At 41.5% G+C, this 27342-nt stretch overlaps 2 protein-coding genes across 4 annotated transcripts; both read right to left on the bottom strand.

Annotated features, from left to right (window-relative positions):
* Positions 1 to 64: 64 nt before the first annotated feature.
* Positions 65 to 6269, bottom strand: crsp7 (cofactor required for Sp1 transcriptional activation, subunit 7). Its single transcript, XM_076144989.1, has 3 exons — positions 5748 to 6269; positions 3900 to 3974; positions 65 to 3809 (listed from the first exon to the last, which is right to left on the bottom strand). Exons 1-3 carry the CDS (start codon positions 5817 to 5819, stop codon positions 2082 to 2084), a joined length of 1875 nt encoding a protein of 624 aa, XP_076001104.1. The 5' UTR covers positions 5820 to 6269; the 3' UTR covers positions 65 to 2081.
* Positions 6270 to 8052: 1783 nt separating this feature from the next.
* crtc1a (CREB regulated transcription coactivator 1a) lies at positions 8053 to 27023 on the bottom strand. Of its 3 annotated transcripts, none has more exons than XM_076144788.1 (15): positions 26859 to 27023; positions 24586 to 24702; positions 23112 to 23237; positions 22793 to 22854; positions 22247 to 22341; positions 21197 to 21282; positions 21069 to 21109; positions 20371 to 20552; positions 20092 to 20237; positions 19843 to 19932; positions 18375 to 18473; positions 16605 to 16709; positions 13897 to 13980; positions 13588 to 13768; positions 8053 to 12830 (listed from the first exon to the last, which is right to left on the bottom strand). In XM_076144788.1, exons 1-15 carry the CDS (start codon positions 26982 to 26984, stop codon positions 12625 to 12627), a joined length of 1746 nt encoding a protein of 581 aa, XP_076000903.1. In that variant the 5' UTR covers positions 26985 to 27023; the 3' UTR covers positions 8053 to 12624. The 3 variants fall into 3 exon arrangements, with proteins under 3 accessions (XP_076000903.1, XP_076000904.1, XP_076000905.1); XM_076144789.1 differs by having other exon boundaries at positions 8053 to 12773; XM_076144790.1 differs by lacking the exon at positions 16605 to 16709.
* Positions 27024 to 27342: the final 319 nt, after the last annotated feature.

Genomic DNA, 27342 nt, shown 5'->3' with positions numbered 1-27342 from the left:
TAAAAAGGCTTTAATAATACTGAACATTGTTGACCATCAATTCAAAAGTCAGTCAAAACAGATGTGAAGATTTAGATCATTTTTATTTTTCAAACAATTGAGGGATGTTAAACACTGAACAAAGAAAGATGCCCCAGTCAAAACTCCAGAAAACAGATTATCAACCAGTTGTAGCACTTTCCTTTATTGCCAGCTTATGTTGTTGTGCGGTGTCTCATTGTCTGCAACATTGTCCTTGCTAGATCAGTGTAAAAATATAAACAGAAAACGGTGCATATACCGGCATCTTATTTTGGAATTCTCACACATAAACCCAGCTCCTCCCAAGGACAGGCGTGCTTTAATGCGGAAGCAGAACCAGATTTACCATTTACCAAGGCACATTGGTAGGAGGGGATGAATGACTGAATGAATGAATACGCAGGCTGTGCAGAGGCCGATCTCAACCTAAGATGCATCGTGTGAGAAGAAATGAGGGATGAGTGTTAAAAAAAGGAACTTTAAGAACTTGTTTTTGTCAGATGGAAACGAAAATCCAACGCACACAGCTTCCCCTCTCTCCCTCTCTCTGTTTTTATGCTTGTTTTTAAAGAAATTTCACCTCAAAAGATCATTGTAAATGTTTTCTAACTTCAACAAACTGCTGCAAGATTCCAAAACAAAAACAAACAAAAAAAGACTTGAACATGTCTAACAAGTATGTACATATGATTGTAACTTGTGGGAGCATCAGTCACTATTCACACACTTTTATCAAGTCAGTGATGACAGGACCAGCAAGTTGTCAACGTATGTACAAATGCATGGAGGCTCTTCAATCCTGTACATTCACTAAGGCCATTCAACGTTTACATCTTGTTGGGAAATCAATTCTCAATGAAGGGGGAAAACAACAGAAGAAGAAGTTGCAGCATTGTTTTGTCATTTCTGACCATCTTTTAATACGTTCAGGATTGGGAGATTAGTGAGGGGGGGGTGGTGAGAATTGTTCACATTGGTTTTTAATAGAATGACTTCACCTGCAGAGCCACGTGATCCCCAACTAAATGGTAACATAAGTGATCTGAACTGAACCCACGCCTCTTGAACATTGTGTAGCTGTGTGACGAAGACACACAGGAAGTGAAAGGTGTGTGCAGTGGTGTGGAGAGTATGGAATGTAGGTGACTTGAAGGCACGGGCCAATCGATGGAGAGAGAGAGACCGTGCGGAAACATCACCGTGCCTCTTTTGCACTAAAGATCAGGCCGACACCACAGGGATGCAAAAAAAAAGAAAAAAAGGGGGAAATTATTTAAAAACCAATAAAAAGAAGAAATTAAAAAAAGATCTAGAGGTTTCTGAGTGTGTTCTGATGAACGTCTCAAAAGGAACTGGTCAAAATAAATAAGATGCATACATAAGAAATTTATAATTTACTCTTTATATCTCACATAAAGCTTCTTGTAACTGCCAAATATGCTTCAGTACGCCACACCATCAACATGTCCACCTGTGCTAGATGAACTCTTTCTGGACACAAACATGGCTGCCTGGACAGTACAGCTAAACCCCAGCCTTCCCTCAAACCAGGACCCTAGCTTTGTAAATCACCGTTAGGGATTAGAACTAAGAAGAGAAGAGTGAACAGCATCATCCCAGCGCAGCAGAAAGCCTAACGTTCAGAACATCAGACGTTCTGCTGGCACACGATGTTACACCGCTTGTGGTTTTTCCTGGGATAATTCTGTCCGCTCCTTTTGTGTCTTCTGTTAGTAGTGGCGCTCTGCGACTAGGGCTTCGTCATTCCTGTGGCTTTCAGATTGAAAAATAAAAGAGAAACAGCCCTTTATCTGACAAACTCAACTATTCTTTTAATCTTATCTCCATTACAATTTCTTTTTTTCTTTAAATACCAAAAATCTCAATAGATTATCACAGAAAGAGGAAGAGGCATGGAGGGAGGGAGTTTAGCAGGCCTGACTTTCCCCCAAACTCACAGTGGACAAAAACAAAAACAAAAATCACAAAGTATTTTGTCTCTGCGGAGGAGACAAAGAAAAGGAGACGGAAAAGGGGACGACCACCTTTCCAGAAACTCCTCAGTCTAGGCAAACATATGGCAGGATGTTCAATCTGTTTTCATCCCCGTGAGGGTCCAATGATATGCACTCTGTCCAGTCAAACCAGTCGCCCTTGGTGTCAAAACAACCGTTCACCCCCGGCCAGTGCTGTGTGTGTATCCTATTCAGATCCTCCTCCCTCACCTCCCGGCTCACGCCCGGTAATTCCGCCACCGAGTTGTCTGTCTTCAGCGCGTGCGTCTCCCTCGGTTCCTTGGTGTCCTTCTCTTCCCGTTTCAGATACTCGGACATGAAAAAATGTGCGCTGGGGGCCTGGACGCCCGAGGAGGTGAGCACGTTGCTCTGAAGGTTCAAGTAGGACTGGATGATTTCATTTCTGGATAGCTCCTTCCAGTTTGTCTGTTGGAAAGGGTTTGCGTTTGGGGCCGGGGCGGGGGTCGGGGCTGGGGTCTGGTTTGGGTTTGGGGTCGGGGCCGGGGCAGCAGGCTGTTGCACAGTACTTTCAGTCCTCTGCCTGGACTCAGCAGGTTCTGGAGTGGGGGGCTCCTTTGATGGAGAGGGTTCTTTATGTACCAGGTGCTTGATCTGTCCTGTGACAGGGTCAAACGTTAGCCTGCGCTCTTTTAACCGCACAGGCTTAGTCGTGTCCTCCGTTTTCTGGCCGTCTAGGTTGACAGAATAGTCTCTAGGCCTGTACTTCTTTCTCCTTTTCTGTTCGGAGATAGAGACCACCGGCCCTTCTGTGTCTTCAGACGGAGCCGCGGCACCCTCGGACGACGGTCTGAGCAGATCTGAGTTATGTTGGGGTATCTGGGGGTGGGAGGGGGAGGCGGAAGGGGATTCCAGTGTTGCGGCCGAGTCGTGCGGTTGGCAGCGAGACGAGACTTCCGATGAACTGGCCCAGTGCATTGAAGACCTCTGAGAAGAATGTGGCAGCTTGTCAGCGTAAGATGGTTGGGCTGGAGAAGACACAGGCTGGGATGAAGGCAAAGGGGAGTCCCTGCAGGACGGGCTGGGGACAGACGCTCCCTTTGGGGCGTAGGCAGCAGAACGCTTGGTCGTTGTGTCTTGCTTGGCGGTCCTCGGGCTGGTAGTGAGGCCCCGGGGACTTTTGACTTGGTGATACCCCCCGCCCCCTCCGCCTTCATCCATTCGAGCCTGCTGCTGCATCACAGCGACTTTGATCAGAGAAGAAGTGCTAGGTAGTTTGGCCGCCCCGGGGGAGCTGGGCCGAGGCTTTACAGCGTTGACTGGAATTCTGTTGTGTTTATCATTGTCAAGGTGCTCGATGCGAGATTTGTCAGGAGACGGGACGACCTCCTGCTCAGGCACGGCGTCAGGACTGCCCGCAATTCCGTTGGTGGGCGGCGGCGGCGGCGAGACAGAATTATCGTACGGAGACATCTTGGAGATTTTCTCAGGTAAGTGCACTCCGCTGTCTCGGAGCTCGGCGCGGCGCTTCCGGCTGCTTGATTTCTCCGCTTTTGGCGAGTACGTGTTGTGGATGTCGTTGCGGATTTTGACTTCGGGGACGCCCTTCCCCGGCACCGACATGTCGGGCGGAGAGGCCTCTGTTCTGCAGGGGTGAGAGCTGCCATTGGTCGACCCTGGCAGACTCGCTGCCACGGGCGGCCCGGGCTCGATGAGCTTCTGCCAATTCCTCAGAAGTTTCTTAGCTCGCTTGGCAAGGTCCTCATCCTTGGTTTTCTTCCTTACATCGTTGATCAATTTTCCTAGACGAGTTTCCTACGTGATGAACGTGAGACAGTGAGACACGTGTTAAACTACAGAATGTGTCACATGAATAAGATGATCGTATGGTGCCAGCCGTCTTACCTCAAGTGCCTCTTTGGTGATGGGATACTTTTCAAGACCGGTTATTACTTCCAATACAGCAACCATGTTGCATATCTGTGAGACGAACACAGAGAGAGACAACGTACAGGATTCAAAAAGATCTTACTTTCATCTTAACTTACAATATGATATTTGGAATAGTTTGTACCCTTTGAATTACAATATGGTAAGAGTTCATGTTTGTGTTCATGCTTACACACCAGAAATGACACACAACATATTTGATGTGTAAATGTTAACATTCATATTCAATTTAGACAATAAGGACATTTGTTTAAATCCGTACTGTGGTCTTAGTGGAGCACAAGAGGATTGTGTTCCCGCATTCTGTAAACAACGTGCAGGTTTACATGAACTTGTGGCCTACAGAAGACCTGAGCCTCTGTTACTATGACACCTGCACAAACAGCAGGGCTCTGCCTCGGCCCCCCATCAAAATTCTCTTCCAATGATATCTTATGGCAGGATAAATGCCAGTCACCCTGACATCAGACTTCACAAACCCACTGTGTTTGGAACAAAATCTAACTCCGGCTCAACGCGGACAGCTGCTGCGTCCCCCTATGTCTCTGCTCTGTCAAATAAGGACAATATGAAATACGAAACCCAGGTATTAAAAGTCCACGTCCAGCAGAAGTTGAACACCACGTAGTTGATTCTGAGGAAAGAGTATTAGTCGTGCAGGGTGAAGGTCCCATCATGGGCTCCACAGTCTTTGCAAACCTTCTCCATTAGAGTAAGAATGATTTAAATAACAGCTTTTAAAAGGTGTAAAAGGTCACAGCTTTGCCAAATCACTGTGCTCGTTTTGTTTCACAAAAGGGGATAATTTCACAACTTTTAAAGGGGGATCCACGACAACCTGCCCCTCTCTCTCACTAAACACTACAGATTACAGAGGAAATGAGTGTGTAAGTAGTAATAGGATTCATTACTTAGCCACCCCCACGCAAAACTTACATAGAAAAGGCTAAGTATGACTCTCTTTAGTAAGGGTGTCTCCCTTAATGAAAGTGAGAAACAGAAAAAGAAACTTAAAGATGTGCTTTTGCATATTCAACGTGATTATGGGAGCAAGTTAGCTTCCAGGTGGCTAAGCAACGGTCTGTTTCAGAGCTACAATAGGCGTTTAAAAAGTAAAGCTACTCATGTGTCAACTCGGTAAACCTTTAAAGCTACATGTAGTGCTAGGAAACATGCCGTTGGAGCAAAAGCCGGAGGCAAAAAGTTTGACACTTTCCGAAGATTTGTTCTCCTGGAGACAGAAAGTGGCGACAGGGTTAGCCGCGTTAGCTACTTCAGCTAGCATTAGCATGTCACTAAGTTGAGAGGGAAGGGTCGGACTATTTCCTAAAATCTAACTAATAAAGCTTAGTTTGTGCGAGCTGCCCATGTCTAAACCGTTGCTGTGACACTGTAATACCGAGACAGCGCCACCGCGCACTCTGTTAAATTACTGGGATTTGAATTTAAAACAATTAATTCACAGCAACACGTTTGCGTTAAATCTTCCAAAACCCCGCTCTGGTGTTACGGCTAAGCTAAGGAGCTAGCATGCTACATAAACCAGCTAGCGCCAGATTACTAACTAACCATGGTAACGCTACTAGCATCCAAGCTGTCAACTTAAAGGGGTTCTTAACGGTGTGTTTCCACGGAGCACACACTCGACATGTCGGCTTTATCCTCAAACCAACTCACTTTTAGAGCTACGTAACAATTAAATAAGTTGACTGCTATTGGGGCGAAAGGGTTTAGTGGAATTATTCAGAGTGGCAAGGTAAACACAGGCTAATACGAGCTAACCCCCCAGCTAGCCGCACTCACATTGCTCTGGCCGTCGATGGCCTTCAGCAGCCGGTCCCTCATCTGCTGCGGGGTTGCCGAGACCGTTGTCATTGCCTGTTCGGTGCGATCCGGAGGATGGAGGGAGGGGAGGAATCCTCCGAAATGGAAACCCGGCTGGCCGCGTTGACTCAAAGGCCCTTATGGAAACACGTCAGACGCCCGAGCAGCATTATCTTGTGTCGGCTGTGACGGCTCTGGATGTCTCCTCGCATGGAGAGGAGAGGGGGGGGAGGGGGGGTGTCTGCGCTGCGGTGACCGCTGCTCGCTGCCTTGCTCGCCGCTCTCAAACTCACTACGAGCTGCTGGATCTGTGTCCGGCCTCCTGCTGCATGCTGGGATACCATCGGTACGCTTTGACGTCTGCACGCAGCACCCGGTAAACATCCGTGCCCGGAAAAAAGGAAAAGTTTTGTATCATGTGTCCCTCTATAAATTATTATTTACACGCAGAATTTCGTCTTTTTTAGTGTGAATTTTTTTTTTTTATATGATCTTTATGTTAGGTTGTACAGCTGATTTATTTGATTTTGTTATATTCATAATCTAATAAAATGGAATAAAAACCGCCCCCCACCAGCGATCACTTTAGAACTATATTGTTAAATCAATTTGAAAAATACAACTTTGCATGCCTTATGTATTTTGAAATATGTAATCATATTTATCCTGCAATTTCTGTTATTGCCAAATGTGACCCTGGCCATGTTGCTACAGAAGTGATGCCCTCAGCGGCCACAAGAGGGCCCCCGAGGCTTAAAATACTTTTCTTTGGATTATATGATTTATTATTATTTATTTTGTACCGTGTTGTTTTAGGGGTTTACTTTCCTGAAAGCTCCCATTATGATCTAAAAAAAATTAGAATGAAAATGTTTTATTTTAACAAAGATTTTTTTCCTGACCAGACATCTCAACCTACTTAGATTGCACACACAATAGTACACATGTACACTTGTCACTTCTGAAGCACACATTAAATGCTCTATATGCACGTGTTTGTCACAATACTTCCTTTCAGAAGACATGGATCATGCTGTATTACAGTGTGTGACCAGCAGATGGAGTCATAATCTAAAAGCAAAAACGTGTTGTCCGTTATTTTCACCGGCAAGTGTGCCGGTTGTGCGCGCCGGGTTTAATATCGTCCCCCCTGTAACTTCCCTGTAACCAGAGGTTACAAGGGGGCTCCTGAAACACTGGTGGATTCGGACGGTGGCACCGGTGGCCGGAAATAATGTAAAAGCAAAAACGTGTTGTCCGTGATTTTCACCGGCATCGGCACCGGCAAGTGATTATATTCTATTCTGACATCTAATCTATAAAAGGGGGGCTCGAAAGAAAAAGTTTGAGAACTACTGGTTTAGACCATGGTCAGTCTTGTTTGATGTTGTGTAGTTCCCACACCGCCTCTTCCTCTCATGTAACACTCTGCCTTCACTCTGACTTTACCAATGTATCATTCGCACCACATCTTCTGTTTATGGTTAAATAAACCTCTGTTAACCTTTACGTGTTCTTGTGGTCCAGGTTATGTTATGGCTGACAAAACAGAGACTTATCATTGTGGTTCATGGTGCTATAACAGCTGGGTACATTGCTGCAGTTTCCTTGATCAGTGGTGTTCTTCATCTTTTGATTGGCATTCCTAAGGCAAACAGGCAGAAGTTTGGGTCACACATGCATATTTTGAGTTTGCTCGAGAACTGCAGTGTCATTTTAATTGATGGTGTTCAGCAGTAATTAAAAACATTCAAAACACAGAAGAGGTTGAAGAAATTGGTTGTGTTGGAGCAGTTTGGAGATTCTGTGCCAAAGCAAATCACCACATATGTATGTTACTAAGCTGCGAGTGAGTGTTCCAGTATCCATAGAAAGTTTCAAAGGGCTTCACCATGTCTATGCTAAAAGCCTGTATATGACTACATTAAGAGGGCCTCAAGGAAGACCTACACAAAGAGAAAAATAGAAAAGACTTGATCTGTGAGTATGAGACATGCAGTTGGTGCAGCGTGGGCGACATATTCTGAATGAAATGCATAAATAAGACAAGAAAACTGTCCTCAAGGCCATCAGTTTTGTCATACCCATCCCACGTTCACAATGGCCAGGCTCAACTCTTTACCCTAGATGGTGTGGACAGAGTGGACGAGGCAGAGAAAGTTGTGGGTGTGAAGCTGTGGATCGGCTATGTTGATGCAAGTTCTGGAGGCTGCAAGCATCAACCACCTTCTTCTGCTGTAGAGTTACGCAGCACGCAGACACACAATTCAAGAAATGTACTTGCTTATATTCAGATATATTTATTTTCATTTCATTTACAAATAATAATAATGCAAAGATACAAAGACAGAAGCTTTCACACAAGAAAAATACATCAGGTACAATTCAAACAGAAGCTTATTTCATCTTTTTATATAGCACATTTACAGCCAACTTGGATTTTTTCTTTTTTTTTGGTCCGATTTGACAGTTCAAATAGGAAAAGACGTTATTTGAAGAACAAGGTTTGAATCATTCGTTTTTTTTTAAAGGGTTTGCTCAAAAAGTACCGACTTGCCAAGCTGTGCTGCAGGATGCTAGATTTTGCATATTTTGATGAGCATACTGTATGTGTCCTGTTGCTGTGAGTAACAACAGCCACCCCCCCTCCCCCCTTCCCCCCCTCCCCTGACACAGCAGTAAAATGCATGTGCAGTGTTAGGAAAAGTATCACTGCGCCCAGAAACAAAATATACTGTATAACAATTTAGCTGCCATTTGTATGAGGCTTGAATCAGCACTGAGCTGTCCTCCGAATGCACACTTCTAAATGTGACTGTGACACATTTCAGCTTCCTGATTCAGTTTGAGTCTCCCTTTTAACATTAGTCAGTCTATACATGTAGATACTCGACTGTACAGTATTTTATCTGAAATTTCTGACGTTATTTCTATGCGTTATGTAACCTTTAGGTATCTGACAAGCTGCCTGATAGTATATTCCAGGATATTGAGGAAATTTCGTAAAATTGAAACAGCAAAAGAATGAATGTTCTGTGTAAACAATGCATTGATACGTTTATACCTTAGTAACCTAAAGGGTGAGAGTTACATATATTAAGCTTCAGTTCAAATGTCTCAGAATTGGCTGGTAGGAACTTTGGCTCTTTGAGTCGTCACCTGCTGATTTGAAATCAATGAAAGCAAAGAGAAGGAAGTACAAAGCAGTATGAAATATTACTTGTTAAACTGGATCAGTATAGTTAAACAGTACCTATTCTCATGCCAGCTGATTGAGCTACTGCACCACTGAAAATATGAAAACTTGGACGGCAAAGTCTGTCAATAGGAAATACACAAAAAAAGGGGGATTGATGGCAAGGGAAAGAAGTTGGATAGAATAGAAGTGCTTTTCAGCTCCTCGAAATGTGTGTAGTGTAGAGTTAAAGTGAAATATTATTCTTGAAACCTCAAACTACAAAGATTTGGGACTTTTGATGGTCGTAATATTGAAACTTAAAACAACTAGCAGGTAGACGTTACAGAAAACTGGACTCGTTGTTTTGCCTTGAAGATGTTTCACCACTCATCCAAGTATCTTCTTCAGGTCTGAGTCAGAGGTGGACAATAAAGCCACGACAACTCAACTGGCCCAATGGGTGACTCTCAGAGGGTAAATGGTGGCTTAGAACTGAAGAAGCTACTTGGATGAGTGGCGACATCTTCAAGACTTAACAGCCAAGTGCAGTCGCCTTGAATTACTACTACTACTAGATGTTCAATGACCTGGATGACTGAGAACATTCATAAACATTGCAAATTACATAACCGATGCGTTGGTAAATTTACACTGCACGTGGTTCATATGCAATCAGTTATTGCAGATTTATGATTTACCAACATCGAAAGAGTTTAGTGGAGAGATAACACATGTACTGCTATGTTTTATAACACTTTGTACGCTGTAAACATTGGCATCGTACAAATGGATTCATGAACGTTGTTGTGCATAACAGGTGGCAGTAACAGGTGATACATCAGTCAGCGTTGTTATCTACATGAGCACAAAAGAAAAAGAACGTAACAGAAAATAAAATACGGACCTACAAAGACTTCAAAGTCTGAGGTCCAGTAGAAAATACAGAGCCACAATGACAAATTGCAGCACAAGATTTCTCAGTGCATTTTCTGACTTTGACATCATTTCACACAAAGCACAAAAACATAGTTCCTACCATACGGCAATATACAAAGCAAATCTATAGAACTGCCATGACAGTCAAACTCTGTTGGTGATGCACAGAAAAGAAGCATGTATTGTATATTGCGGTATAAAACATAGTACCAAAGAACAGCATTTACAAGTGCATAAAAGGCTCATTATCATATTTCTGATGCTTTTAGGTTTCACTTAGCAGTTACGTAGCTCACACACACGAACGCTGAATTCAAAGGAGACAAAGGACAATTTTTACCCAAACAAGGAGAACGGATAACAAGACAGACACCGTCATTCAAAGAAATACAAACCATAAAGCCAAAAGAGTTCAAACCTATCACAAGATTCATGCAATTACAAAATATTAAAGGATGAAAAAGAAAACAAGCAAACAAACCATAAATTAACAAAATACATGCATTGTAATTCAGAAACGTGATGCGTGTAAAAAAAAAAAAAAATTTAAAAACACAAAAATCTTCAAGCTGAACAATGTTGTCTCAATCGATTCAATCACATTTGTCAGAACGTTTTCTTTTTTAAATTTCCATTTGTATGAGAACAATGATGAACAATGACATCAACAGACATTGTGTTTTCGGACAGATTCCAGATTCATCATATCGCAAACACAGATAGGAAATGGCTGTACAGCATCCTGGGAAAAAGAAAGCTTGTTTACACTCCCATTTAACAATTTTACCTGGACTACTGACTTAGAATATTCAATTGTTTGACAAATCACACCCTGTGCCCGTATCTTCACAATATCATCTATTATGAATCAATTACATATATTTATACACTTCATTTAGTTCTACTTATTTTTGGAAGATATACAGCACAGGGATGTGACTAAGTGGAGCGATTATACAAAGACCTCTGATCAGCACTGTCCAAAAATACAAATATTGACTCAATGTTCCAAAATTTAGTTATAACTGTGTAATAATAGATATCTAACAAAATACTCACAAAATTCAGCTCTTTTAAATAGACTATGACTATATAATTTTAAAAATAAGGATAATTTAGTTTTCTTTATCTTTTTTACAAGAAGGCAAGTTTGATCAAATACAGGGCAAACAGGTCCAGTGCACATTAACAGTCACAGGGAGGGATAATGAATTCATAAAGTGCAGTATGAGATGTAAAAGACAGATGTGAGTGAATGAATGAACAAACGTATAAAAACCACATAAATATAGAACCAATGAGCAAGACACAAATCAACCCGGTTGGGGATTAGAGAATGCGAGGATGTACTCACATGAGGAGGGAACACGGATATTCAGTGTCACTGTAGTGCCAATAAAAGGGAATAAATCATAAACAAAACCTAGAACAGTATACCGCATCTCCTATGTGTGGAGGGACGGGTAAAGTGTTTGATTCTACAGTACGTAGAGACTTGATATCAGAGACAATAATGACACTGTACAGATGTGACCAAAATACATTCTGGTTGCATCAATGCTGTTCTAGTATACAGAGGCAGTTTCATTTAATCACACTGAGGTCACATCTTTGGGAGTTCTATAGGAGTTTCAGTTTCTCCCGGCTTCCCTCACTCCTGCCCGCCCGCCCTCACTGAGCCTCTTGTCTTACTCGTTTTAAAGCAAAAATGTTTCTAAAGAATCCAAAAGAAATATAAAGATGGCACCATCACTGTGCGTTCTGGAATCATCTTGCACGTTGGCTCTCGAGGGTTACATTTAATCTGTTTCACCATACAGTCCCGAATCGTTCACTTTAGTTTTGCATAGTTACCATTACACAAAATCAAATCACATTCTGTACATGTCGAATATAAAACAAAACAAATTTGTAAACATATGTTTCATAACAACAAGTCAGTTTGATGATATGGTAGTGGCTATGGTTTGAGTAATAGATGAAGATTAGCACACTTCAAGAATACAAATAATAGTAATGCAGCTGCGAAGTCCGCAGGCCAAACTACCTGTAAAACAGTAAAATCACTACACAATTAAAACATGTTTATATAACTTAGCAGTCATCTTTGCATGAAAACCAAATGTCAAGCTATTAAGGCAAAACAAGTATGCACAGTGATTGGTGATTTCATGCATAACTGATGACTTTTATTTACTATGATATTTCCTAAACCATTTAGGATGCAAAAGAACTCTCACTCAAGTATTTGAAAGAAAAAGGGGGAAATCAGATCAGGCCTAAATCTGTGTTAAGTACTGAAGTACTATGATGTTGGCACCGAGGGGATAAGAATTCACAGAGTGATTGAGACAAAAGCTCAGAGAAAAAAAACAGGGTTTGCACAAATCCTACTCTGTGGTAACAGGTGTGTGTGCAGAGGGTGTGACTCAATCTGCTCCCATTTTATCAAGTTTCCTTAAAATAATGTCCAGAATTTTAAATAAACGAAAAATCGAACATCATAATCAAGGAGTCGTGCCAGAACCATGATTGGGATTTATATTGTAACTCATATTTTATCAGTCCAAACCTGTGTCTGCGGAGACAAGAGTTAAAAAGCTTTTTTCGGGGTGCTTGGATGTGAATCCTACACTCCACAAACCTGCTCTTCTAGGTTTATCCTCTCAGATGCCAACCCTTGCTCCCCTCGCGTGGCAGAGGTTCACTTAACACACCTGTGCACAAAGCATTGTGGTGCAGTTAGAGGCGGTCCAGGCGAAACGCGTCCTCCGTCGCCGCGTCGGCCAGCACCATGTCCGGGTCGTTGAGCATGTGTAAGCCGTCCAGCGTCAAAGGTTCGATTTTCAGGTCGTCGAGTGGGAACTGGGAGTCGACGTCAAAGCTGTCATCTGTGGATAGGGAGTCAGTCAGTTCTTTGAGGAGGCAGGGGGGGGATTCTCCGCTCACTGAACAGGAGTAAGACAATTATAAAAATACATCAAAGAGGGGCTCATATACAGATTCTCACTTAGTTGTTTTAATTTAGGGGACAATTTGTAATCTGCAATGTTTTAATGTGCTTAAACTCCCACAATAATCCATTTCTCTTTCTCTTTGCTTTCTCATAGCTTTGTTATGATTGGCCAGCCTCAACATGGTGGTCAATGTGTGCTAGACCCAGACCTTGTAGAGGTCTATAACCCACAGGGCCTACTTGTTTGTCCTACTGGATGAATTTCCGTTGGCCAGAGCCTCAACTTTTGCAACGGTAACCATATTGTCAGTAAATAGTGTAGTGTGTTAGCTTTGTGTACTGTTAGTGGAGCTCTCGCCTCACAGATTTCCTTGACATGGAGGTTAAACAATTGGACAATAAGGGCTGAATCTACTCCTTACATCCTGCCCACTGGATTGTGACTGTCAGGCCACAGAGAGAGAGAAAAAATGGAGATTCACACTTGATCTAAAAAACAGTAAACAATAAATCTATTTTTGATCACAGCAGCACGTCATATGTCAAATCATTTTGGTGATTGAGGGGTTTTGAGACAATTTAAGCTCCGTAAAACCTGTGCTGTAAAATCCTGTTGTTTACATGTTTGAGACGTCTACAGGAATGATATGCAGGGTGTTGAACATGACGAGCCGAGTGTCACAACTCTGTGGCTAACAAGCTACTTGATGTGAGACGTGAGTTCGACACCTGACACAACGGAGAAGTACCTGTGAGAATGATGTCGGGAATGTTGCCATGGTTACTGTAGCCCAGCTGCTGGGAGTCCTGCAGGCTGCACTGGCCACCAGTCAAGCCCATCATTAATGCCTGGGAGTAGTTGAGGGTGGAGGTCTGGTTGAACAGACTGTCAGGGCTGATTGGAGTTTCAATCATGTTGAACTGCTCTAACTGACAATCACAACAGAGAAGACACCGTTTTCTATCGCTGCCGTTTGATATGATCTCTGTAAAGCCAAAACAGATTCACTAATAGACATTCAGGTGTGTGCGTGTCCCAGCCTGACCGGTGTGTGTACCTGTTGTGAGAGAGCGCTGGCCTGCCTGGATGGGAGCTGCTGGTCATAGAAGTCAGCAAACACACTTCCTAGGATGGAGTTATGCTGCAACAACAAAACATATTAAGTTACACTCAGAAATTACGGCACACCACTCAATATGAACGTTCCTCATCTTCATCCTGGAGCGTCACATATGGAATACAAACGTGAATCAGGGAGAGACATTCAAAGGCAAAGCAGCGACACTGGAACAGCAAACTGCTCAACTCACCTCACAACATTTATAAATGTAATTATGAACCACCTCAATAATAGTAACGCATGAATTACTGATAAACTGAAGACTGTGTGACTATGTTTATGTTGCAGAGATAAAAAGCCACTCTGCACATCTTTTTGTTGTAAACTGATGAAAAGTGTCTTTTTTTAAGCAGGAAACAGATAAAATCTTGATGAAGATGTTTCCTTTTAAAAACAACAGGAAACATTCAGTGACAGTGTACAAAAACACCAACGAGCCTGAAGCAAATGGCACACACACTAAGTATCCGACAGTCAAGTGAGGAATTCCCCATCACAGCAATGAATGCAAACAAAACATCTACAGAGGGTAAAGTGCAGACAGGGAAACGGACCTATAAGACATGGAAAGCATCGGGTTATATTGCTGCTCAACGCTACAACAATATAAAAGCCACATGTTTAAGGTGGGGTGATTGAATTCATTAAGAAGCTGCTCCACACTAAGTTTACTGATGCAATGCTCAAACAGTGGAGTCCAGTGAATAGGCATGGTTATTTTTGTCACAAAGGAAAGCGTGGATAATGTACAAAATCCAGCCCCGATTTGGGATCTGGTGCCGGGCAAAATCAGAAAACATCTCCATCCCATATCTCTGAATGTATATGATGTGTACATGTTGCAATTGAACCCTCATTTATATCAGAGAAGTTATTGTGACTCACTGAAGATGAGGAGAGTAAACAGATTTCCATCACGTGTCTGTTACACTTATCCTCTGATGATTATATTTAATGTACCATCGTCAACATAAAGGTCATGATACCGTTATGTCAAATATCAATCAAGGATCAAATAAAGGGAATGATTGAACATGTAGCACCCCTTGTGAGTTATTCCACCATTACTCTCTCTGGGAGCTTCTCATTTGAATGTCCTCATTGAAACAGCAACAGAAATTCTCCTATTTCACCGTGGCCTCTTAATGTAATAATAATTGGATCATATTCTCAGCCCGTGCTCCTCCTAGTTCCAAACCAAATTATCGTGCGTGTGCTGCCGATGTCCCTACGGGCCGGAGCGGGATAATAGAGGACAGCCTGTTGGTTGTGGTTTAGCCCATGTATAACCTCAGGAACTAAGAGTGAGCCACTTCAACACAGGAGAGAGAACTGAGGTGTGCAAAGCAAACAGCCAGACAAACATGTTCACATACACACAAAGCAAACATTCTCTACATCAGTCGCACTCAGAATAAATGACAATTAACCCCGACTGATTCCCTTCTGTAACGTGTTTTCAGTTAAATCTGACACAAAAGGAACAAACATGTGTCTGGATTTGGAAAAATACAATGGAAGGTTAAAGAAATCAAAGAAAGCTGGTTTCAAAATAAAAGATCTGCTGTCCATCTGTCTGTCTGACTCAGATTAACAACCCTGGTCCATGTTTGCCTTGGGTGGGTTTAGTTTATCTTAGAGCCCCACCCTGAAGGCAAGGTTCAGTTTGTTCAGATTTAACCGTGAGAGTGATGATAAAGTCCTTCATAGACAACAAGCAAACCTCTCAAATCCCCCCCCCCCCCTTTTAATGCAACTTGCAAAAATAAATCCAAACCTCTGATGAACATAAAGACTCAAATAGAGAGTCAAATATAGATCAGATAGGACTGGGGAGGAAACAGCAGCGCAAACACCACAAAAGCAGCAGAGGAGGGAGTTTGGGGACACAGAGCTACAACGCGACACATCAATGGCACTGACTGTTTAGAGAGACGGGTGATCAGATCTGGGCAAAAACACTAAAGCAATATTACAACCAACATATGAACATGTTGATATTACAAACAAACATCACAAAATAGTTTTAAAGGAAAAAGCAAAACTAAAACTATCTTATAACAAGGATGCTGCAGATTTGGTTGTTAAAGAGTTATAATAAACAACACTGTACTGATATGTTTGTGACAAGCTAATTGTTATTAACTGGTTGCATATTAAGTGGTTACACATCATGTCACATACAGTATCATGTTTTGAGGCTGGTTTCTAAACATTTTCTAGGTGATATTTAAACTGTAAAGCAAATTAGAACTACAAGGCTGTCCCAGAATGACACTGTTCAATTATCTCTTCTTATTTAGTCTGATGGAATGAACATTTAAGAATTTCTCAGGAAATTTTATACAGATTTTTATACAACACAGAAGGTTTTCTAGATTTGAATTCTAATAACTGCTTATCCGATGAAATTTCAACTTTGTGATTAATTGAATATGTTTATGCATAGAAAAATGTATTCTGCTTGAATGCTTGATTGGTGCAAAATGCCTTTTTTTGCCCAGATTTGCTAGTGTGGACACAAAAAGCAGCTGAGACTGGGAGTGACACTCCCACCCAGCAACGATTACCACAGAGCTACGATGCAGGGGACGGTGACGTTTATACACAGCGAGCTAGCAGCTCATTGGTTCACACGCCCTTACTTGAGGCGAGCCTCCAGGTGAGAAGCCTTGATTGGAGATGGGAGAGGTCGGAGACTGATTGGCTGAGGATCCGACCCTACTGCGGTACTGTTGGAGAGAGGAGGCCTGATACAAGAGGATATGTTTGAGTTATTCACATACGAGAATGTTCTCTGACCTCTGTGCTCATATGTACTGTATGTGTTGTGCTCTTACAGTTACAATGCCCTGGTTTACCTTTTCTTATCCCAGCATATGTTCAGCTAGAATTCAGCAAAAGCCGTAAACAGCTGAAATATAGATTTACACCTCCAGTCCCTGTCTGACTGCAACCCAGCATTTTAATATGCAATGTTACATCAATATACGAAAAAGGCTGCCGAATACTACCAGGGATTAATTAGGGGAAGAAAAGTACCGCGGAGCCGGCACGCAGACTGACTGACTATTGTGAAACTGGAGGATCAGATGGAATCATCTCTTCCCTCAGTGTTCTATTCTGTCTGGTCGTCCATAAATACTGTCTGCATTCTGCGTAGCGTTGTTGAAAAACATCATCGGGGAAATCAAGCAGACTTTGGTGCAATCTTAATGTCCTCACCCCGCCTTATAAAGGGAGACTCCATAAATATACATCAACAGGATTCTGCAGGAACAGTCACCCCATTTTCCAAATGGGGTGATTGGTAAAGCGGGGCTTTGTATTTCTGCCCAACTAAGCTCCAAAATATGCTGCACCGGACCAGGATTTATCAGAGAGTGCAATCAGAAGTGGGGCAGCTTTGTGACTTCAGCCTCAAGTTAATCAAGTCTGAGCCTGAACTGAGCTATGCAACCCCTTACTCTCGCTTCATAGTACAGGCCTCTGGACCGTTTGCCTTCTCCTTGCCAGATTCTGTCTGCCTGATCACTGTTTTTTAAGTCCTTTTGCCTGCGGTTACTCCAGTCATCACTTCTTGATCATGTGATTGTAAATGTATTTACTCTTGGGCAGACACTATGTACTTGTATTGTCTTTTCACCATACTCAAAGTACAGAGCAGACAAATTATATTAGTATGACATATTAGTATGTAGCATGAGTATTGAGTGCCTGTAAATGTAGTCAATGTTTCCTTTGACTGTGTACCGAAAAAACTAACTGAGCTGAGGAGAAAGTAGGCCACTTCTGCAATAATCCAGATCCCACTGCAACAGAAGTCGAGCAGATGGGGCCAAGATCTGAAGGATGCGCTTTGCCTCGCAAAAGCATTTACTGGCACAAAAGTAGAAAATTAAGTTCTAGAATAGAAACGTGTATGTTAGTGCAAACTTCAATCAACTCATAAATGAACTATTCCACTGCTTTACTTACTTTGAGCTAAATTAATTACGTTGCAATGAGATTTTGTGAGGCCAAGCGATCTGTCCTACTGTGTGTTTACAAACCCAAAGCTTGTGCAAAGTGATAAGAAAGGTAATGCACTGTTATGTTGAAATATAGCCCCTTCAAGTAAACAGTCTGAATTCTCATACAAACACATTTCCTGTTATTTTTTATAGCATCACATAGATGAGTATTACTTTGTTTTCACACTGAAAGAAGGCATCATTTTCACAATAAACGCATTTGTGGTTTAAATGAAAATCAGGGAAAAGTGTGTTCACAGTCAACGGCTCAGAATAGAACCGGACATGGTGCATCATGCTGAAAACACAAAGCAGCGAAGCAGGAGCAGTGATTGCTGCGCTGCTTTAATGACACCCACTCTGTAATGCACTCATCTGATTCAGACTGTTTCCATGTCTCACCGTGTTTATGTCCATGGTCATGTTGACTTGTGAGGAAATCTGGCTGTCTGGCGTAGAGCTGGAGTTCACAGATGACGCCAGCTGAATCAGGCCCGTTTGCTGGAAGTGAAGAGTAGGGAGTCATATAAAGATACACCATTCAAAGAACACCATTCCCATGAAGCCATTTCATATTAGTTTGTGGTTATGTGCAAATGAATAACTGATGCTTTTGCTCTGTCCCATAGAGAAACCCAATTTTTCAGTCATGAGAAGTGTTCCAAAAACACAAAAACTTCAGACAGAATAAAAAATCAAAAGCTTAATTTTATGCTGATCATCAAGTTAAGAATACTTCATTTATAAAGTGCTGCTATATGAGAGCGCACATCTTCAAAGAAGTTTCCTCTGGATCTGATCCTAATCCAAGAAAGAGAAGAGCTTCCAGAGAGCTGGGGCATATTGACCCTTAATAAGCCTCTGCTTTAGAGTGTAACAGAAAGTAGCACTTGGAAATGATGCACCAAAACTCATCATTAAAACTATCTACAAGATATTAAGGTGACAACTAACCAACAGCAAACTACTGCATAAGACAGGATACACAGGATAACTTATAACTTATAATAATATTAACAGGATACACTTATTTATTTTACCTATTTGTTATCAATAGCTGAGATATCAGGTTAAGTAATTTAAGATTACAGATTTTTGTTGATCTTTGTTTTTATCTTTTAGTAATCTGTGTGCTTCTCCACCTCCTGCTCCTGCTCCTCCTATCAAGGAAAGAGGACCTCACTCTCAAAAGGCTCTTCCACAGTTCCTTCCACTTTATCTCTTTACAGTCTAAGTGTTTTTCCTTGTCATCTTAGAGAGCTCGAGCCGGGTTGGGAACTGTTGTGTGGGCCTGTAAAGCCTTTGGAGACATTGTATGTGACATTGACCTGACCGATTGAACAAAAAGATGATGACTCTCAGGCAGTGAGTTTTCTGGCACACTGATGTCTACGTATATGGAAACCACATCAAAGGTGTCAAAATGGATCACAACACAAAATGTGCCAACACAAACTTTTGTGGGGAGACTTGCCTTGACTGTTGGGCTTTAGAAAAGAAAGCAAAATGGGCTAGACTCACCAAATCCCCCTTATGTAGACTCACACTTGTAACTTTGTGTAACTGACCTTTACTCCACATTGTGGCAGTGGACTTAAATCTAAAACCTTTGTTCTTTGCACACATACTGTGATGATAAACACAGGCATATGTAGCTCTTATTGGTTGAATTTCCGTTTGAATTTTAGAACTGATGGACAAACCAGATGGAAAATATCAATCAAACCAAAACTGAAGAGTGTAGTTAATACTTTGATTGTGGTTTTATCCGTGCTTCAAATTATGAAGATTGTGTTTTAACATAGTGACTGTTTATGTAGCCTTTGGGTAATAGTTGAGTATACCGACAGAGTGCTGGGTTATAACTCACAGCTTGGTTCTGGTGTGACTGAGTTTCTTGCTGGCTGAAGAAGGCATACTGAGACAGCTGCTGCTCAAGGTTCATGGCGTTGATGGCCGCCTGAGGGAAAGCAGCAAAAGAAAGGGTTGGTCAGCTGGTTAGTAAACATCTGTATTTATACTGTAAATCGATATATATAAAGTATACAGAATCTTTTGTAATAAGCTTGCACGATTGATTTCTCAGTAGCCCAGACCAGGAAAGAGCGCAGAGCTGTACCTGAGAGAGAGTTAGAGGTGGAGATGGTGAGGAGAGCCGCAGAGCCTGGTGCTGCTGGGAGTCTACTGCATTCAGGATGAGAGGAACCATGTTGTCCTGCCCAGGTTGCACTTCCATGGTTACTGTGGGCTGAGAGTTGTTGACTCCTACACACAAACAAAGGGGAGGCAAGAATTAACATACAATATCAATAAACCATTCCTATGTGAGCCAATAGTGTTGTTTTGACACACAAATCTAATGTTGAACACGGATTGTAACATATTTTGACTTGGAAACCTTGTGTGTTAGCCAGGTTCCCTGTGCTGTTGGAGCAGCTGTATACAGCATCATCTGAGTCCAGCGGTGTGTGCAGTGGAGGAGGGAACTGGATGTTGCTCAGGTCAGGCAGCGAACCACCGGTGTTGTGGACCGCTGGTTTGAGTGAGGCTGTTAACTGCTGGTCTGGGGACGGGAATATGCTGAAGAAAACAGATGGGGGTGCAGTGAACATGACGGCAAATGACTCTCTATAAAATGTGATCAGCTGGCTGATGTCAACGGACAAGGGAAGAAATGCTTAAACACAGAAATGCTTATGTTGATTACTAAGCAGCACTTCAAATGTTTTCAATTCCAAAAATATTTGGACAACATGCATTTGGCCAATGGTCCGTGTTAGTGTTGTGGCTCTGCACTGTTATGACTTTGGCTGTAAACTGATATACGTAGTGCAAATATTGTTAGATTACGGGCAAATGGCTTCAACCTGATGTTTTGTTTGTACTAGCAGAAGTGTATACTTACACCCTTAATTTGGAGCCGATTAAAGCAGCCAGACCTAAGCCTTGTAAAATGGATGGTTCTACATAAGTAGGCTCCACTGGTGAACGTTGTGTTTAGAGTGGGATATTGGCTGACTGCACATGAAGTTCTACAGCACTATTACTGTAAAGCCATCCTCACATAGAACAGAGGCGGGGCTGCAAAGTACTCACTTGATCCCTGGGACTTTGCAGAGCTTGGAACTTGAGACATTCTAAAGATAAAACATGTTACAGTTAGACCCATTAGGACTTTACAGAAACATGATAGGTGCATGTATGTGAGCGTGCAGATTATCTACTTTTTTGCAGTTCCAGTTCTGTTTTAGTCCATTTTCATCCACTTCTTGTTTAGTTGAGTCTGAGACGGGTACACTGAGCATGAGAACTGCAGAAAAAGCAAAACAACCTCTTCAGCGCCTCGGGTTTCAAGACTTCCAGCCAAGTGTTCTTAGTTAATATGAGCAATTAGTAGAGTTACATACATACATTTAGTACAGTTAAAAAGCTTTAGGTCAAAACGGAAATATCCCAGAAGTACCTGTGAGCAAAATGACATAACCAAATAATATCTATCTCTTTTATACAAACTGCTACGGAAATGAAAATGATCTGCCTGGATATTAGGATGCATCGTGGCTTCTCAACAGTCGCTGTTCTCATTTGCCTTCCCTAATTAACACGCTTAAAACAACACAGTCCCACCACCAACACCAACAGATTATTAAAAAAGAACCTTGAAAAACTGGTTTCTGACTAATCTGAAGCTGTTATAAATAACTCTAAAGTCTAAACAAATTGGAATCATGTGTCCTTATGTGTGGTAACAGCTTGCTCAATGCATAGGAAATGTTCCTATTGCTCAAAAAGTAAGTATGTATGTTAATGTGTGTGTCATTTGGTGTGATGGCTGCAGGGGTAAATATACAGATTTCCATATTCTCATTTTCATTTATCCTATTTTGAGACCATCTTCTGGCTGAAGCATTGTTGTATTCATTAAGGGGCAACAGGCAGTTTTAGTTACTGCTCTGTTCTGATTGGCCAGCTGTGTCAGACCTGAGATGGCATCACCGACTGAATGCAAAACACAGATGTTGGCTAAACACGCACACAAACATTGTAATTCACGAGTGTCTACACAGGACTGTAGGCAGCTAAATTCAGAGCCAACATAATAAAAATACAAAGCTTTCAGTGGAATTCAGGACCTCTGGGCTTAGCTTATGAGATGCCTTTCTAAAAACAATATTTTGCAACTTTGACAACTCCCAACACGCACACTCTATTATATGACTCTATAATTACAGGAAAATTTCAAGAAAATTGAAGCCTCTTCACAAATTCTGTACCTCGTTTTGGCTGTAGCTCCTGTGAGCCCCCGATGAAGGAGACCTGTTGGACAGGAGTGAGTGTGCTCTGGTGTAGTGCTGAGTCTGAGTTTGTTCTATAACACAAAAACAAATAATAAATTAAATACAATACTCTTAGACCTACAGTAAACTGGAGGAAGTATGGAACACACACACACACACACAAGTCCATCAAAACCAGAATTGCGATTTTTAAAGCATGTGAAGTCAATAAGACAAGCACAATTATTATGTTTTGCCATTTTAAACCAGGTCATTCTACGTGATTTAAAACAGAATTACAATCCAAAATGTTGCCACAATGCCACATTTTAAAGATAAAGAATCTGCCAGAAGGATGGAAAGGTCACTCAGCGCACTCTACAAACTCCTTCTGTTGGGTATTTTTGTCCCACATGTATTGCTTCATCTGGCCATGCAAGTCAAATGCAAGGCAGTGTGGTACAAGCAATCACTCTAATAGTATTACTATTGTAAAAAAAGACTAATGCAGACACAATGTTTCATGCTTTGAATCGGCCTTACCTCCTCCAGCTGGTATCAGGTGGAGGTGACAGATATACTGCGCCATACGGACAGCTGTCAATGTGAGATCTCAGGTTAAGAAAACACAGCTGGAGATGCCTGCATAATTAAACAAGACTAATCCCTGTGAAACGTGGGAATACTAGTGGCTTTAATTAAGTGCACAGACAAGCATTGATATACAATATTATTATTATTACTATTATACCACAGCGGCAAAATAGCATTCATTTTCATAGCAGGAAACGTGCAGGGTGTAATTGATTGCATTAATGAATTTTGTGTGCAATAAATTGCTCAGACGTAATTTAAAGGATATCTGGCGTCCATGTTTGTCAACAGACATGGGTTTCTGGTTGGGTGACGTGATGCGGTTCCTGTCCCGGCACACTCGGTCCACCAGGCCGTGGTGCCTCGTCGTCCTGTTCGTGTCCAGCCCTGAATTCTAACAATCCAGACAGAATAGACTGTTCAATCATTGATTGTTTTGTTGGCTTCATTCTATTAAATTTAAAATAAAATGTATTTTCTAGACTTAGAAAAACTACGGCAGATCCTTCTGTAGTCTCCGCAATCTTTAAAAATGGAAAACAAGTATGGCAGTTCAGAGTGTTTGTTTATTATTACAATGAATAAGACATTTAAATGATAAATAGTTACCCCACAAAGGCAGATAAACATGGGGTGCTGCTTGAAAAACTATTTCTGTACCAACATAATCATAATAACCCCCAATTCAATGTATGAATCAAATAACCGAACACAAATAACATAAAGCTCTGCAGCTTTTAGCCTTGCTCTATTTTGGTTATTCAGCCCTTTCATGGACTGGTTGAGTCTCACAGCTCTCACCAACTCCCTATACAAAACATGCATTTCCAACAAACAAAGTCAAACTATTGTAACTAACTTGTTTTTCTGCCCCAGGGACTAAAAACTGTACTTCTTTTCTTCTATATTACAAACACAACATTGCTTTGCTTTTCGCTTTAGCGTGTGAGTACGAGACAACTCTCCCAATGATGATGTGAAGTACATGCAGAGGTGTATGATGTTTACATGCCTGAATAAATCCATCACACCCACACGATCTAGGTCTGTTACTCTGAGTAAGCGTACTCCACTTTATACTGCTGTTTACATGACCTTGGAAATAAAAAAAACGATGTATTTATCTCTCTTATCCTCTATCATGGTGTTTACAATAGCACATTGCAACATTTTTTCTAAACTGGATGCAGGTTGAATCACTATTATAAGTAATCATTTTATCATATGGCTATAAAGATAAGTGACATTTATTTATATGACACTGCTGCAAATGGTTACTTTTGTACTTTGTATTTAGTTGTGCAATTTCAATGTTTATTTGCTACAAAAAGCAATTCCCGTAAAATTAACCAAGAGGGCAAAAACTACTCTTTGTACAGAGGAAAAGCAAATTCTGTCTTGAATGAACTGTCCAGTATAGCACAAGGGTTGATAGATAGGTTCTGGACAATGCACCGAATGCTAAAACTGTGTTGCAGTTATTGATGTTTTGGATTAATCTCTGTTTCATAGATGTGCTTCTTCTGAAGGGGCAGATGAGGTGAACTTCGTGGGTGCTGAACTAGTTTAAACCCACCAGCCAGTCAGATCATAACCATACCATCATGACAATGGACAGCAGGCAACAGAACACATAAACATTGCATTGCGCGTTGGCTCTGTGCGACCTTCGCTCAAAAGAATGCAGCTGACTATAAAGCTGTCATAGCAAACAACTTGGCCATACATAATTGATCCCTCACCTGAAAAGTCATATCCATAGAGCTGTCTCCAATCTGATTGACGTTTGGCAAAGATCCTCCATAGTACTGAACACGGTTCTGACCCAGCTGCAAATACTGAGTTTTCTGCAACTGTAACTGAAAGCACAAAGACACAAGACAAGAATGAATTATGTGAATTTCAGAAAAGACGTAAATGTACCTGTTATATAAATTATAACTACAGGACAGGACAAAATGCAATTTATAATATAGCTACAAGGTAAAATATCATCAATGACAATGTACTCAAATGAACCTGAATGTTAAAAATGACATCTGAATGCTATTTATTGTAGGGACATTAAAACAAAACATTGCATTGGAGTGTGCAAATGACATTTACACATCTTTACGCTAATCCCACCCCAAAGCCCTTATATAAACACTTCTACTCCTGTGATATGTTACACAGCCACCATGCTGATTGATGTTTTCATCATTAACCGTCTTCCGAGGTTATTCCTTAAAACAGATTGAGACGCATTCCTGTGGAAAAGGATCACATATAGAAACATTTCCAGATCAACAAGAGGCCAAAACAAAGCCCTTTAACCACAGGAATGCAGGTACAAAGACAGAGAGATAAGCTAGCTACAGAGAAGCAGAAAGAGGCTGAACAGGGAAGAATGGACGCAGTCTTAGAGTGAATCTGTACACATGAGAATCATTTAATGTGCATTCTTATAATGGTCAACAAGAAACAGAAACACAGGCCTCCTTTGTGGTGAAAATAATGCTGCCTGCCCTTCTTCTTTTTGTCTCAGCAGTCAGCAGTAACTTGTGACGGTTCTGACATGTTGCTGTCACTCATGCTGTCTTATCCATCTATCCACTCTCAACATTCCACTTGTTCTGCACACGGTAGTCGTGAGGGGCTGGAGGAGCCCCGCTGATCACTGGGCAAGAGGCACAGTGCACGCTGGACAATGCACCAGCCTACCCGCTAACACACACCGACAGACGATCAATCACTCACAGTCGCATCTAGGTGCAATTTTAGAGATTCCAATTCATACAACATGCATGTCTTCGGACACACAGGGGAGAACATGCAAACACAACATTGAAAGTCCTTTTCGAAAAGAAGAATCTCGTGTGAATTTGAGCCAAAAACCTTCTTACTATGAGGTGACAGTGTAAGAATAAAAAAATGGCTATAGACTATATAGAATCTTAAATCTTTTATGACTTCACACCTATAGATTGTGAGAGTCTACATGTTGTCTGTGATCATCTGACAGCAACCCCTGAGACCTTACTTAAGACCATTGTCCAATTATTTATACACTTTTCTTGAGTCAGGAGATTTCCAGATTTTAGGGTGGCTGAATTGATCAAATCACAACTCATGGCAATTTCTGGTGTAGTAATCTCTCTTGACACTGTGCCATCTTCACTGATCCTGACACCCATTGATATAAATACCTGGAAAGGCTAATTTTATAGAAGAGAGGTTGAAATAAACTCAATGCTAGAATGACAGAAGTTGGAACCAGATTTTGCCAACTCAAGAACAGATACAATGAATTAATAATGTACAGATTTTGCCACATGTTTGTTCTTTAGAAGCTTGACATTAAATCATTGATTCACGAGCTAGATTTAGATTTGTCTAGAAAATGTTTTTATATGGAAATTGAGACAAATCAGTGACAAAATAAAACACTTGACTTGCATCTGTCTTCATCTATTGGGCCCTGAAGCCCCCATAAGATGCGTTTAGGTGTTCTTTGACGTACAGTATATGGCTTTTATTTGACACAATTTGTTGGCCTTCATCTCTGCTGTACTTGCCAGTCATATTGCAGTACAGGCCTGAATACCTGTCAGACAAGTTTACACACATACCAGTAATAATGCCTGTGTCCACACCCGCACACGGTTATTCAATCAATCAATATTACCAAGAAAACTGATATCGATGATCAAAATCATAGCCGCATTTACGCGCGCGCTGTCACATACGCATGCACGCCCCTCTGTTTTGCACTTGCGTGGGACAACAAATTGTCCAAGTTTTTCCGGATAAATGTTTTTACCAAACCGTGTCTACGTTAAATACTCTTCGTTATCACACACAGGGCCAGTTTTGTCGTTGTCATTGGTGGGAGAGAAATCCAGCAGCTGGCAGGAAGCGTCGTTTGTTATTGTTTACCTATTCTGCGTGCACACACACCAATACATATTTGACAGCTCGCAGGAAACAAACGGTTAAAATGTCGGAGAAAAACAACAAAGGGGAGGTTTGTTACCCTCGCTGCCCGGGTAATGCTCAGATCCTTCATCACTTCTTCAAATGCCGCTGTCTCCTCTGCCTGCTTCTGGTTATGTAAAGCGATTTTCTCGCTGAATTTCCGCGGATTGTTCGAAGTCGCCATGTTTCGCTCTTCTGCTCCGTATTCCTTCAATGGTCAGTGTCAAGGTGTCGGAAACAAGAGTGCACACTTCCGGTTTAGTATAACAAAACAAAGCTCTATTGACTCCTCAGACGGTGGTTCACTCAGTGGTTTTGCTATTTTTAATTTTCATTGAATTTAACATGTGGTAAAAGCTGCCCTGCAAAATACCGTTTAATAGATTCTAGATGACGAAACGACTAATTTTGGCTTGAGTCATTTCATTTTTGTTTGTCATCTTTGCCTGACTATTTTTACAATCAAGTGTTCTATCTATATTTTGAAGAGATTCGGTAGAGATTTTCCAATATTCTTTTCGATTACCTGCATCTTTCCTTAT

Source organism: Genypterus blacodes, unplaced genomic scaffold (assembly GCF_046128005.1).
Source record: "Genypterus blacodes isolate CSIRO-AG114 ecotype Tasmania unplaced genomic scaffold, CSIRO-AGI_Gbla_v1 ptg000029l_1, whole genome shotgun sequence".
In the NCBI taxonomy this organism is placed as follows: Eukaryota; Metazoa; Chordata; class Actinopteri; order Ophidiiformes; family Ophidiidae; genus Genypterus; species Genypterus blacodes.
The sequence above is the reverse complement of the archived record's forward strand: the minus strand, read 5'-3'. Positions and strand labels throughout refer to the sequence as shown.